General features: G+C 43.5%; 1 protein-coding gene across 3 annotated transcripts in view; it reads left to right on the forward strand.

Moving 5' to 3' along the window:
- The first annotated feature begins 1,183 nt into the window (after positions 1–1,183).
- The window catches only part of LOC137352990 (gamma-aminobutyric acid receptor subunit rho-1-like), a 32,010-nt gene continuing 18,659 nt past the window's right edge, over positions 1,184–14,534 (forward strand). For 2 of the 3 annotated variants that reach the window (XM_068018847.1, XM_068018850.1), the window contains exons 1-3: positions 1,184–1,387; positions 1,837–1,943; positions 10,657–10,724. In XM_068018847.1, coding sequence (XP_067874948.1) covers positions 1,374–1,387; positions 1,837–1,943; positions 10,657–10,724 — 189 coding nt within the window. In that variant the 5' untranslated portion in view covers positions 1,184–1,373. Of the gene's footprint in view, positions 1,396–1,836; positions 1,944–10,656; positions 10,725–14,534 lie in introns of all 3 variants that reach the window. The other variant, XM_068018855.1, reaches the window with a different exon arrangement.

Here is a 14,534-nt window from a genome sequence, read left to right on the forward strand (position 1 = left end):
TGTCTCTCTCCCCCTTCCCCTCTGTGCCCCCCCTCTCTGTGTTGTCCCCCTGTGTTGTTCCCCCATTCTGTGTTGCTCCCTCACCTCTCTGTGTTGATTCACCCCCCAGTTGTTTCCCCTGTGTTTATTCCCCCTCTCTACATCAGCCCCCCTCTCTATGTTGTCCCCATACTCTCTGTCCCCCCCTCTCTCTCTGTCCTCCACATCTCACTCTCTCTGTACCCTTGTGTGCTCTCTCTCGCTCTGTCCCATTCTCTCCCTCCCCCCGTTCTGTCCCTCCCCCCTCTCTCTGTCCCTTCTCTTCCCCCCTCTTTTACCCCCCTCACGCACTCTCATCCCTCTCTCTCACCCTCTCTCTCTCATTCTCCTCCGCTCTCTCTCATTCTCCCCCTCTCACTCTCTCACCCCTCTTATTCTGTCACTCCCTCTCTATCCCTCTCCTCTCTCTCCCTTCTCTCCCCCTCTCTCTGATCCCCCTCGCGCACTCTCAACCCCCTATCTGTCACCCTCTCCCTCATTCTTCTCCACTCTCTCTCACTCTCCCCCTCTCCCTCTCTCACCCTTCTTTCTCTCACACCCCTCTTTCTCTCTCACCCTTCTCTCCCCTCTCTCTCTTTCTCCCCTCTTTCTCTTTCTCCCCCTTTCTCTCTTTCCCCTGTCTCTCTCCATCCCCGCTCTCTCTCCCCTCTCTTTCGTCTCTTTCCCTTCCCTCTCTCTCTCCCTCTCCCCCCCTCTCTCGCCATCCCTCTCTCTCTCTCACCAACTGTCTCTCTTTCCCCCTCTCCACTCTCTCTCCCTCCCCACTCTCTCACTCTCCTTCCCCCTCTCTCCTCCCTCTCTCTCTCTCTCCCTCCCTCTCTCTCCTTCCCTCTTCCTCTCTCGCTCTCCCTCTCTCCCTCTCTCTCCCTCCCTGTCTCCCCTCTCTGTCTCTCCCTCCCTCTCTCTCTCCCTCTCTCTCCCTCTCGCTCTCTTCCCCTGCTCTCCCTCTTCTCTCCCCCCCTCTCTCTCTCGACCCTTCTCTCTCTTTCTCTATCTCCTTCTTGCTTTCTCTCTGGTTATTGCTGAGAGTGAAACAGTGCTTTTGAACTCCGGACAGGGTTGTGGTTTTCCAGCAGACGTTTAAAAAAAATCGGAACTCGCCGGAAAACCACAACGCTGTCCGGAGTTCAGAAATGCTATCCTGCTTCAGCACGTCAACTGTGAAACTGACACTTGAGATTTTTTTTAAATGCTGATCTGAAGAAGCCAGTGGGAAATTTCTCATTCGTGAAATTACTATATTCAAGGACCTCAAAATTGTTTACCACGGACACTGGTGTCCGTGTATGGACACGTTGTCGACCCCTGGAGATTACATAAACTGATTGTATTCCATGGAATTTAGAAGGTTAAGGGGTGATTTAATCAAAGTTTTCAAGATATTGAGGAGAACTGATAAGTAGATAGAGAGAAACTAATTCCGCTAGTTGGGAAGTCTAAGACAAGGGCACAAAGTTTAAAAGTTAGAACCAGACCTTTCAGGAGTGAAATTAGGAAACACTTCTACACACAAAGGGTGATAGAAGTTTGTGACTCTCCTGCAAATGGCAATTGATGCTCGATCAATTGATAACTTTACATCTGAAATTGATTGGATTTTTGTTAACAAAAGATATTAAGGGATATGGTGTTAGGTCACAGATCAGCCATGATCTCATTGAATGCTGAACAGGCTCAAGGGGCTAAATGGTCTACTCCTGTTCCTGTGTTCCTGGAGTTAGAGAGATAGATAGAATTAGATGAATATGGTTAATGCATTTTATTCATTGTTGAATCTAATTATACCTTTCCTTACAGTCCTATACTGAAGAGGAGTGCAGACGTAACAAAATCATATTTGACAAAATCTGAGCAACTTCTCAGAGTGGATGATCATGACTTCACAATGAGACCAGGATTTGGAGGTAAGAACCAACAGCCATCTTTGCTTAAGCTTGTACCCTGTAATATTGTAATATTGTAAGCCCAATTCATGGAACTGACATTTCCAGTCATATAATTGTACAGCTGGATTTTTGGTTTTAAACATTTAGTTTGAATATTTAATAGTCAGATGAGCAGGTTATCATTTGACGGGGTGTAAAAATTGAAAACAAATTGAGACAATGTACTCTCACATACAGCCTGACTGATGTTTTCACACTGCTAAGAAGCTACTGAACATAACGTAAGAACATAAGAAATAGGAGCTGGAGTAGGCCATTTGGCACTTCAAGCCTGCTCCGCATGGCAGATCTGGTTGTGGCCTTAACTCCATTTTCCTGCCTTTCCCCATAACCCTTGACTCCCATGTAGATCAAAAATCTGTCTAACTTAGCCTTGAATAAATCCAGCCTCCACTGCTTGTAGGGAAGAGAATTCCAAATACTAACGGCCCTCTGAAAGAAGAAATTCCTCCTCATCTCCGTCTTAAATGGGAAATTCCTTAATTTGAAACTCTTCTCCCTAGTTCTAGATTCCGCCATGAGGGGAAACATCCTCTCAGCATCTACTCTGTCAAACCCCCTCAGAATCTGATACAGTTTAATAAGATAACTTCTCAATCCTATAAACTCCATGAAAATAGGCCCAATCTGCTCAACCTTTCCTCATAAGACAATTGCCACATCCCAGGAATTGGCCTAGTGAACCTTCTCTCAACTGCTTCCAATGCAAATATGTTCCTCCTTAAATAAGGTGACCAAAACTGTACACAGTACTCTAGGTGCGGTCTCATCGATGCCCTGTAGAGTTGTAGTAAGACTTCCCTACTTTTATACTCCATCCCCCTTGCAACAAAGACCAACATTCCATTTGCCTTCCTAATTACTTGTTGTACCTGCATGCTGACTTTTTGTGATTCATGTACAAGGACATCCAGATCCCTCTGTACTGCAACATTCTGCAGCCTCTCTCCATTTAAATAATATTCTGCTTTTCTATCCTTCCTACCAAAGTGGGCAACCTCACATTTTCCCACATTATACTCCATCTGCCAAGTTTTTCCCACTCACTTAACCTATCTATATCCCTTTGCAGACTCTTTGTATCCTCCTTACAACTTGCTTTACAACTTTTCTTTGTATCATCTAGCAAACTTCTCGAGAATACAGTCAGTCCCTTCACCCAAATCATTAATATAAATCATAAATGGTTGGGACCCCAGCACTGATTCCTGTGGCACTCCTCTAGTCACAGTTTGCCATCCTGAAAATGACCTATTTATCCCAACTCTCTGTTTCCTGTTAGTTAGCCAGTCCTTTATCCACGCTAATATATCACTCCCAACACCTTGAGCTCTTATCTTGTGTAGTAACCTTTTATGTGGCACCTTATTGAATGCCTTTTGGAAATCCAAATATACTAAATCTACTGGTTCCCCTTTATCCACACTGCTTGTTAGAGCCTCATGACCTTTAATAAATTTGTCAAATACAATTACCCTTTCACAAAATCATGTTGACTCTGCCTGATTGTATTGTGATTTTCTTGATGTCCTGCTACTACCTCTTTAATAATGGATTCTAGCATTTTCTCAATGGCAGTAGTTAGGCTAACTGGCCTGTAGATTCCTGCTTTCTGTCTCCCTCCTTTCTTGAACAGAGGTGTTCCATTTACGGTTTTCCAATCCGTGGGAATCTTTCGATAATCTAGGGAATTTTGAAGAGACCATCACCAGTCTAATACCATGGACATTTGTGGTCATTTCAAGATTGGCTTTCTTTTCCCTAGATTGGGGAAGTCAGAAATTAAAATAAATTTTAAAGAGGCCAGGGCCCAGTTGATTTCCACGAATATATAGCCAATATTTGATGCAGCAATGCTCAATTTCTAGGTTGCTCCACTGAACAACATGAATCATAAGAGCTACTTTTCTCTTAAAGGGCGCATGGTGCAGTGAATCAGTGCTGGAGCTCCAATTGCAATGCCACATGGTGGGGCATAGGTTCACCCTCTCTCTAAGCAGAGCTATCATGATAAGCACACCAGCAGGGAAGAGGTAAAAATTGGAGGGACCACCTTCTGAGCAACCAGCTCAGAATGGCATTGGCAGAGGCTTTTAAGTCACCACCCCATATTCCTAGCTACAGTAAAAAAAAGATAAAATCATACTCTCAAATCCATTTCATTACAAAATATACATTTATCTCTTTCTTATTTACACTGAATAACATCAGTGAAAATGAAAAATTTTCTGATCTATTCCTGTAAAAATTCTACTTGTGGCAGGGTGGGGGGGAGAGGGGGGGGGGGGGTGGTTTCCCAGGTGAGGGGAGACAGATTTGCAAGCATGTGGGAATTAAATTCCCTGAAATTGATGTCGGGTCGGGATCTGAACATCATCCTGCCCTTTCTGGGTTTCTGTGGGGTGGGATCGAAGGCGAGTGGGGAACCTCCTTGGATCTGCTCGGTAAGTTATTAAGATAATTGAAAAGCCAATTAACACAAGTTCTAACCCTCATTTCTAGATTTCCCAGCCAGGAGACCTGTTTGCTGACCTGTCAGCAACTTGCCAGGGTCACCCAAGTGAGTGCACAGCAGTTAGAGCTTCTTCAGTGAAACTGACAAGCTGGCAAGGCTTTGGTCAGTTACACTGAAGAGCTCCAGCCACGGTCAGGTGAGAGACTGCTGCTCACAGCACTTCTTCTCTCAGAGATTGCTTTCATTGCTTGACAGGTGATTGCCAACTTGGATGACACTTCACCTGTCTAGCATTTCTCTCACCTTCAGTTGCACTTCCCTGGTGTCAGACTTCACCACAGCATGGAAGCAGCTTATGCAGCTCCACCTTCTACCTCTGCTGAGGGCCAAGAGCAGAAGCCACACCATCACCAAAACCAGCACCAGCAGGAGCAACACCAGCAGCAGCGCAAGCTGCCTTCTCCTCAGCCTCATGCCTCTCCACAGGGTGGACAGCGGATGGACATTGAGATGCGTTATGCAGGCTACATAGACTCCCCAGGGGCAGTTAGCACCGCAGTCTGCTACCTATGCAGCCCTCTTCATTGCTATCATTGAAGAATGCAGCAGGGGCTGCACAGGTATCAGCTACGCAAACACATTTTACCTTCTAAATGTTTCATGTTCCTACTTCCCATTTTATGAATCACTACTATCATTAAGATTAGATCTCATCGCTACATATTCCAATTAATTACTATAGTATTGATCCGACAAACCTCTTAGGGATTTAATCTCACACGGTCAGGGCGAAAAACCCCTTCATGTTTGGCTTACATTTTTATAATCATCAGGTTACGCTTCCAAAAGGAAGGATTAAAGGAAATGCAGTTTCGGTCCATTGATTTAGATTCGGCAGTAATTTATTTAACTTCCCTGATGACAGATGGTCTTCCAGATAATTCATATTTTAAATAAAAAAGTGCATTTGCTTTAAATGAAACAGCATCTCAGAAATGTAACTATTCTAATATTGTCCGGTGCATTGAAACAAACAGTATTTAGTCTTATTTTAAGAAGAGTACTAATCTGTTGTGAACACCCATGATCTCGATGAAGGCGTCTTTAACTCCTTTTTAAACCAATGATTTTCTTCTTATTCATACAATGCAGTATTTAGACGTAATTCAGTACCCATTTTATACTCAGACGTTTTTTGTTATTTTATACAATACATTGATTTTATATTGTTATTTAAAGTCTGATGGAAAAACTTACAGTAGCTTAGGAAGCAGTAGAGTAGAAATAGTTAGAGTATTGAAGGTTATTGGTAATACAGGTTGAGTTGCTTGAAGAAGCATAACTGAGGCACCACCACTGGCAAGTGATGAACAAGACTGGAAAAGCAGAATATTTTTTAAAAGGCGCAGAACTTCTAAATGTTGATGGTCAGAGCGACTTGGGTGTACTTGTACAAGGAACACGGAAAGTTAGCATGCAGGTACAGAAAGTAATAGGAAGGCAAATGGGATGGTGGCCTTAATTGCAAGGGGATTGCAATACAAGAATAAAGAAGTCTTGCTACAATTGTATAGGGCTTTGGAGAGACCACACCTGGAGTATTGTGCACAGCTTTGGTCTCCATATTTAAGGAAGGATACATTTGCCTTGGAAGCAGTACAGCAAAGGTTCACTAGATTGGTTCCTAGGATGAGGGGGTTGTCCCATGACAAGAGGCTGACTAAATTGGGCCAATATTCCCTGGAACTTAGATGAATAGGAGGTGATCTCATTGAAACGTACAAGATTCTGAAGGAGCTTGGCTGAGTAGACACTGAGAGGTTCGAGGGGCTGTATGGTCTATTCCTGCTCCTATATCTTATGTTCTTATATTCTTAAGTGGCAAGTTTACATTGTAAGTTTCCATTATAAGTGGGGAAAGTCACAAAAATATAACAAAATGTGATAAGCTACGTAAGATCTTGTAGACAGGAAGTGCACACAGAGGTAAGAGTTTTACTATATTATAGATGTTGTTACGACCGAGGTAGGAGGAGTGCACTGTCTTTTCTAGTTCCACTTGTCCACATTTTACGCAGTTACTGATACAGTCAATCATATACTCTACTCTTTATCCTCAAATAAATACACCAACCAGGTTTCCTTAATAAACAACGAAATTATGAGATTATTATAAAACCAGACTTAACCAGTAACAAACCAAAGCATTAACAGACAGATTGAAATATGAAAATTCCCTTTTAGACACACACACACACATACACACACACACATACACACACACACATACACACACACACGCACACACACACACACACACACACGTTAACTGAAAAATAAAGAGATTTTCTCTGCAGAGCTCTTTTACAAAAAAAGAATACTTTGGCCAAATACTTGTTAATTCTTGAAGAAAATGGACGAGATAGATATGTTGTGTCCCAAAATGGCATACAGTCTGGCATCTGAGTAGACGGGTCACTGGGATCTTTTCTGGAGCAGTTCTTTTTAGGCGGCGTCGAGAATTAATCTGGCAAGCTTTCAGGAGCTCCTCAGGAGAAACACGGCATTTCACAGAGGCAAGAGGAAGGAGGCAATCTGGGTGTTTCACTCTTGGCAGGTTGATCTCCAACTGCTTACAAACACAGTCCACACCCCAACTGAACCGAAACAATATTTCAGAAGTAAAACCAAACAGCAAGTCAGAGCCTCCTGATCCTCATAAATCATGGCATGTCACTTCTCTGTAAACATCTCCCCCAAGTCACCAAGGTTTTTATTGTTTATTGAGCTTAAGGCATGTAACTTCCAGTAAAGGTTGTTTTCAACCAAGACCTCAAACCTCTTTTAAAAAACAAAGTCCAATATCTATGGAATTGCTTCAATTTGCCAATGAATCCATAGGAACATAGGAGCAAGAGCAGGCCATTCAACCCATCCAGCCTGCTCTGCCATTCAGTACTATCATGGCTGACCATCCACTTCAATGCCTTTTTCCACACTATCCTCATATCCCCTTATGTCATTTGTGCATTTGTATTTAGAAATCTGTCAATCTCTGCTTTAAATATACTCAATGACTGAGCTTCCACAGCCCTCTGGGGTAGAGAATTCCAAAGATTCACAACCCTCTGAGTAAAGAAATTTCTCCTCACCTCTGTCCTTAGTCCAACATCTATGGAATTACTTCAGTTCTCCAATGAATCCATCTCCACAATTTTAACACACAAATCCTCAAAAAAAAAAATAGAAGCACCTTCATAACAATATGTCACACCAAATTGTTTTGTTGAAAGATAATTTTCCTTAATCCACTGAGCGGAGATCTGAATTTATATTTTTTGAGGAAATGTAAGAGAACAGATGAAGTATGACTTTGCTGGCAGCTTAGGATGGCCACCTAATTTGCAACACTCTATCCTACATTGCAAGGCATGTGAGGAGGGAGACGAAATATCTGCTCATTTCCCAGCAAAAACCAAGACCCAGGAAGTTTAAGGGAACTGCTTGTTCTTTTTCTTTTAGCCAGAAGAAATACAGCTAACTGCTATGTTTTAATCACTGAGTGACGGTCATGTGACAAGCCCCTCCCCATCTGTGGTTTTAAGCTTGTGTTTCTCTACAGCCGCAAGGAGAAGCTTCTGGACTCTGACACATGCAGACCCAAGTGGGGGCTCCCTCTCTCTCTCTTCATTTCAGCTCACAAACTTCGAACTCTGCCTGTTGACTGACCACCTTTGCATACTCCGGCTACAATCAGAAACACCGTTGGAGGAAATTATCTGCACTGCTGTCTCCAAGAGTCTCACCGAACCAGTCAATAACCTCTTCAAACTAAAAGCCTCAGGACCACTGAATTCAGCTAGAAGCCAGCCAATCACCAAACCCCACAGACTGTATACCCCTTTTATCTATGGACTCTAACTCAACCAATCTACTTTTCTCCACTCTGTAACCTATTCGTGTGTGTGTTAACCTTTCAAGTGTGTGTGTGTGAGTGAAAGTTGGCACGCAGTTTATTATTTTCATTATAATAAAAGCAAAATACTGCAGATGCTGGAAATCTGAAAGAAAAACAAGAAATGCTTGAAATATTTAGCAGGTCTGGCAGCATCTGTGGAGAGAGAAACAGTTAACATTTCAGGTCTGTGACCTTTTATCATCTGATGAAGGGTCACTGACCTGAAACGTTAACTCTGTTTCTCTCTCCATAGATGCTGCCAGACCTGCTAAATATTTCAAGCATTTCTTGTTGATATTATTTTCATTAGTTCGGTTTATGTACAATAAAGTGAACCTCTTTATTTGTTAAACTAAAGAAAATCTGTCTGATTGGTTCTTGCTATGATCATAGCAAATAAGTAATCAAATGCCTAATGAATTGGCCAGTACAACCACTGTAAGGAAGAATTAAACCTGTTGTGGTCAAACAAGGAAAGGGAAAAGAGAGAAGCCATTCAAGCCCCTCCTCACTTGACCGTAACAGATGAGTTCTACATAAATTATCCAAGGATCTGTTTAGGCCCAGGAGGTACTTTCCAAGGATTCACAGAAAGCTTATTTCTAAGCAGATATTGTTTTTTTGTTCTTTCCTACCTCTGACAACACCTTTACCTTTTTGCCTTTTGCAATGGAGCAGCTATTCCCGACACCCATATTTAAACGTGTCTGCCATAAGGAATTCCCCAGTGTTTTTCTTTTTTGGAGGAATGCCATGCTCATCAGGCAGGCAGCCATCTATCAGTACTCCCACACCAAAATATACAGCTGTAGGCCCAGCTATCCTGGACCCCTTCCTCTTCCTCATCTACATACTGCCTCTAGGCAACATCATCAGCAGAACTTGGGTCAGCTCACGACACACAGCGCTACATTTCCACTGCCTCTCTCATTCCCTCCACTACCTCTGTACTGTCAAACTGCTTGTCCAACATCCAGTCTTGGGTGAACTGTAATTTCCAGTTAAAAACTGAGAAGTATGAAGCAATTGGCTTTGGCTCCCCCACAAACTCTGTACTCATGCTGCCCATTCTATCCCCCTCCCTAGCCACTGTCTCAGGCCAATCAAATGTTTGTAACCTCAGTGTCCTATTTCACTCCATACCCTTTCCATCACAGAGACCAGCAAGTTCCACCTACATAACATCGTCCGGTTACACCTCTACCACAGCCTGTTGCTGAAACCCTCATCCATACCTTTGTCACCTCTAGACACAACTTGCTGACCTTTCATCCTCCAGTCTCCCTGAGCTTCAACTCCTCCAAAACTCTGCTGGCTGCATCCTGTCCCACACCAAGTCATTCTCACCCATCACCCCATGCTTGCTGATCTGCATTGCTCCCAGTACCCTGATTAAATCACTTCATGGCCTTGTGTCCTCCTATCTCTGTAATTTCCTCCAGCCCTAAACTGCACCCCACCCTCCCAACCCCCTGAACTATCCATTGCTCTTACTCTGGCCTTTTGTGCATCCTTCATCCTTTCACCCACCATTGACAAATTTGCCTTCAATGCCTAGGCTCCAAGCTTTTGGAATTCCCTATACAAGCCTCTGACTTTATGACCAGGAGAGTAATGTAAAGGTAAACGGGATGAGAAGGAGGTCAACTGGGTGGGAAGGCCAGGAAAAGAGGAGGATGGGGTTGTTGCTCATATGGAGGCAACAACAAGTGCTTCGATGGCCCTTCGGAGAATGCCGAGAGAGGCAAAAAGGGCTTATTCAAGGGGGAGTCAAGCCTGGGACAATGGCAGGAGAGTAGAAAAACAGAGAAGTAGTGATGGGTTGAGAAAGCAAAGGTGGCATGACTGGGTATAAGGGGAGGAGACAGGAGAGAAGGACCCACAAAAGATGAAGAGAGAAAAAAAAAACAGGGTTAGAAGTAATTGGTTTGGTCTGGAGTGGCAGCCAAGATGCGCAGCCAAATGGACACAGAGGGAACTCAGTTAACACGCGCATGGTAGAGATTAGAAGAGACACATCTTGGCCATAAACAAAGAACTTGCCCCTTTACTCTAAATGCTTTGCATCAGATGAATTAAAAATGATTCTGTCTTAGTTCACAATGCACAATGTGTAATGTGGCTGTCTGATTTTAGGGTAGGGTGCAAAAATCCTCTTTTGACAGATGAAAAAAATTCAGTTTTGATTTAGAAAACCTTCCAAGTTACAGTATTCACTGACAGATGCAACTGTAACCTACCTTTTTTCCCTCCTGCAGGTCCGTCTATACCTGTTGGTGTTGATGTCCAGGTAGAAAGTCTGGATAGTATATCTGAAGTGGACATGGTAATTCATTGAAATTGCATAATATATCAGCACTCTTTGACTATGTAGTCACATGATGTGTTAAATAGTTTAATTCCAAAGAATAAATAAGCTTATGAATCAATGTTGTGACCCAGTTCTCAATTTGTTGTCTTGAGGAACAGTGACTTTCCTTGATTTTTTAACGACATTTCCTTCTTAAGTCTTAAAATTATTTTGGGTTTGAAGGGCGGCACAATGGCGCAGTGGTTAGCACCGCAGCCTCACAGCTCCAGGGACCCGGGTTCAATTCCGGGTACTGCCTGTGTGGAGTTTGCAAGTTCTCCCTGTGTCTGCGTGGGTTTTCTCCGGGTGCTCCGGTTTCCTCCCACAAGCCAAAAGACTTGCAGGTTGATAGGTAAATTGGCCATTATAAATTGTCACTAGTATAGGTAGGTGGTAGGGAAATATAGGGACAGGTGGGGATGTTTGGTAGGAATATGGGATTAGTGTAGGATTAGTATAAATGGGTGGTTGATGTTCGGCACAGACTCGGTGGGCCGAAGGGCCTGTTTCAGTGCTGTATCTCTAATCTAAAAAAAAAAGAGTTGTTGAGTCTGCTAAAGATGCTAAAACTCAAATTATTTGGCATTTGACTTACAGATGATGGACATAAATGCACAAAGCTCTCCTTCAGATCACTATTAATATTTGCTCATATTGACTTACCTGTCTGGAATACATTGACTGTGAATGTGGTGAAGGCAGATTCAATAGTGTCTTTCAAAAGAAGGAATGGGATAAGGGAAAGGGAGGGGGAATGGGATTAGCTGACTTGCTCTTGCTGAGATTTGGCACAGACAGAAGGTTCCTCAAATGAGGCCATATAAGTAGAACTTAAAAACAAAAAGAGGGCAATCACTTTGCTGGGCATGTACTACAGGCCTCCAAACAGTCAGGGAGAGATAGAGGAGCAGATATGTAGGCAAATCTCAGAGGTGTAAAAATAATAGGGTAATAATAGTAGAGGATTTCAACTTCCCCAATATCAACTGGGATAGTCTTAGTGCAAAAGGCTTAAAGGGGGCAGAATTCTTAAAGTGCATCCAGGAGAACTTTTTGAGCCAGCACCTAGAAAGTTCTACAAGAGAGGGGAGGTACTGGACCTAATCCTAGGGAATGAAACTCGACAAGTGGTAGAAGTGTCAGTGAGGGAGCATTTCGGGATAGTGACCATAACTCTGTAAAATTTAAGGTAGTTATGGAAAAGGACAAAGATGGACTGGAAATAAAGGTACTGAATTGGGGGAAGGCCGATTTCAGTATGATAAAACAGAATCTGGCCAAAGTGGACTGGGAGTAGCTACATGTAGGAAAGTCTACATCAGACCAGTGGGAGTCATTCAAAAAAGAAATGGTGAGAGTTCAGGGCCAACATGTTCCTGTAAAGGTGAAGGGTAGGACCAACAAGTCCAGGGAACCCTGGATGTCAAGGGATATAGAAGATTGGATAAGGGGAAAAAAGGAGGCTTATGGCAGATTCAGAGTGCTGAAAACAGCAGAGGCCTGAGAGGAGTATGGAAAGTGCAGGGGGGTACTTAAAAAAGTAATTAGGAGAGCGAAGAGGGGGCATGAAAAAATACTGGCGGACAAGATAACGGAAATCCCATGGCATTTTATAAGTATATTAAGGGCAAGAGGATAACCATGGAAAGAGTAGGGCCCATTAGGGACCAAAGTGGCAATCTGTGTGTGGAGCCGGAGGACGTTGGTGAGGTTTTAAATGATTACTTTTCATTTGTTTTCACGATGGAGAAGGACGATGTAGGTATAGAGATCAGGGAGGGGGATTGTGAGTTACTCAAACAAATTAGCATTGAAAGGGAGGAGGTATTAATGATTTTAGCAGGCTCAAAAGTGGATAAATCCCCAGGACCTAATAAGATGTATCACAGTCTGCTACGTGAGGCAAAGGAGGAGATTGCAGGGGCTCTGACACAAATTTTCAAATCCTCTCTGGCTACAGGAGAGGTGCCAGAGGACTGGAGGACAGCCAATGTGGTACCATTATTCAAGAAGGGTAGTAGGGATAAACCAGGTAATTACAGGCCAGTGAATCCAACATCAGTGGTAGGGAAACTATTGGAAAAAATTCTGAGGGACAGGATTAATCTCCACTTGGAGAGGCAGGGATTAATTGGGGATAATCAGCATGGCTTTGTCAGGGGGAGATCATGTCTAACAAATTTGATTGAATTTTTCGAGGAGGTGACTAGGTGTGTAGATGAGGGTAAAGCAGTTGATGTAGTCTACATGGACTTCAGTAAGGCTTTAGACAAGGTCCCACATGGGAGATTGGTCAAGAAGGTAAGAACCCATGGGATCAAGGGCAATTTGGTAAATTGGATCCAAAATTGGCTTAGTGGCAGGAGGCAGAGGGTGATGGTCAAGGGTTCTTTTTGCGATTGGAAGCCTGTGACCAGTGGTGTACCGCAGGGATCGGTGCTGGGACCCTTGCTGTTTGTAGTGTACATTAATAATTTTGACGTGAATATAGGAGGTATGATCAGTAAGTTCGCAGATGACACGAAAATTGGTGGTGTCATAGTGAGGAGGAATGATTACAGGACAATATGACATGAAGTCCTGTGACATTGATCACAAGTCGTGTGAGTCAGTTGCCAGCGAAGGGTAGTAGGGATAAACCAGGTAATTACAGGCCAGTGAATCCAGTGAATTTATGGCGGGCAGCCATAAAGGCGGGGCTAAAGTGTGGCGAGTCGAAGAGACTTAGCAGTTGGCAGGAAAAAAGACAGAAGCACAAGGGGAGAGCCAACTGTGTAACAGCCCCGACAAACAATTTCTTCTGCAGCACCTGTGGAAGTGTCTGTCACTCTAATATTGGCCTTTATAGCCACTCCAGGCGCTGCTCCACAAACCACTGACCACCTCCAGGCGCATACCCATTGTCTCTCGAGACAAGGAGGCCAAAGAAGAAGAAGAAGAAGAAGATAGATGGGCTGGTAAGATGGGCAGAGCAGTGGCAGATGGAATTTAATCCTGTGAAGTGTGAAGTAATGCATTTTGGGAGGACTAACAAGGCAAGGAAATATACAATGGTTGGTAGGACCCTAGGAATTACAGAGGGTCAGAAGGACCTTGGTGTACTTGTCCATAGATCACTGAAGGCAGCAGCACAGGTAGAAAAGGTGGTTAGGAAGGCATATGGGATACTTGCCTTTATTAGCCAAGGCATAGAATATAAGAGCAGGGAGGTTATGATGGAGCTGTATAAAATGCTAGTTAGGCCACAGCTGGAGTATTGTGTACAGTTCTGGTCGCCACACTATAGGAAGGACGTGATTGCATTGGAGAGGGTGTAGAAGAGATTCACCAGGATGTTGCCTGGGCTGGGGAATTTCAGCTATGAAGAGAGACTGGATAAGCTAGGGTTGCAGAGAAGGCTGAGGGGGGACCTGATTGAGGTATACAAAATTATGAGGGGCATAGCTAGGGTAGATAGGAAGAAACTTTTTCCCTTAGCAGAGATGTCAATAACCAGGGGACATAGATGTAAGGCAGGAGGTTTAGAGGGGATTTAAGGAAAAATGTTTTCACCCAGAGGGTGGTTGGAATCTGGAACACACTGCCTGAAGGGGTGGTAGAGGCAGGAACCCTCACAACATTTAAGAAGTATTTAGATGAGCACTTGAAACGCCATAGCATACAAGGCTATGGGCCAAGTGCTGGAAAATGGGATTAGAATAGATAGGTGCTTGATGGCTAGCATGGATACGATGGGCCGTAGGGCCTGTTTATGTGCTGTATAACTCTATGATTCTATGACACGAT

Source organism: Heterodontus francisci, chromosome 3 (assembly GCF_036365525.1).
Source record: "Heterodontus francisci isolate sHetFra1 chromosome 3, sHetFra1.hap1, whole genome shotgun sequence".
Lineage (NCBI taxonomy): Eukaryota > Metazoa > Chordata > Chondrichthyes > Heterodontiformes > Heterodontidae > Heterodontus > Heterodontus francisci.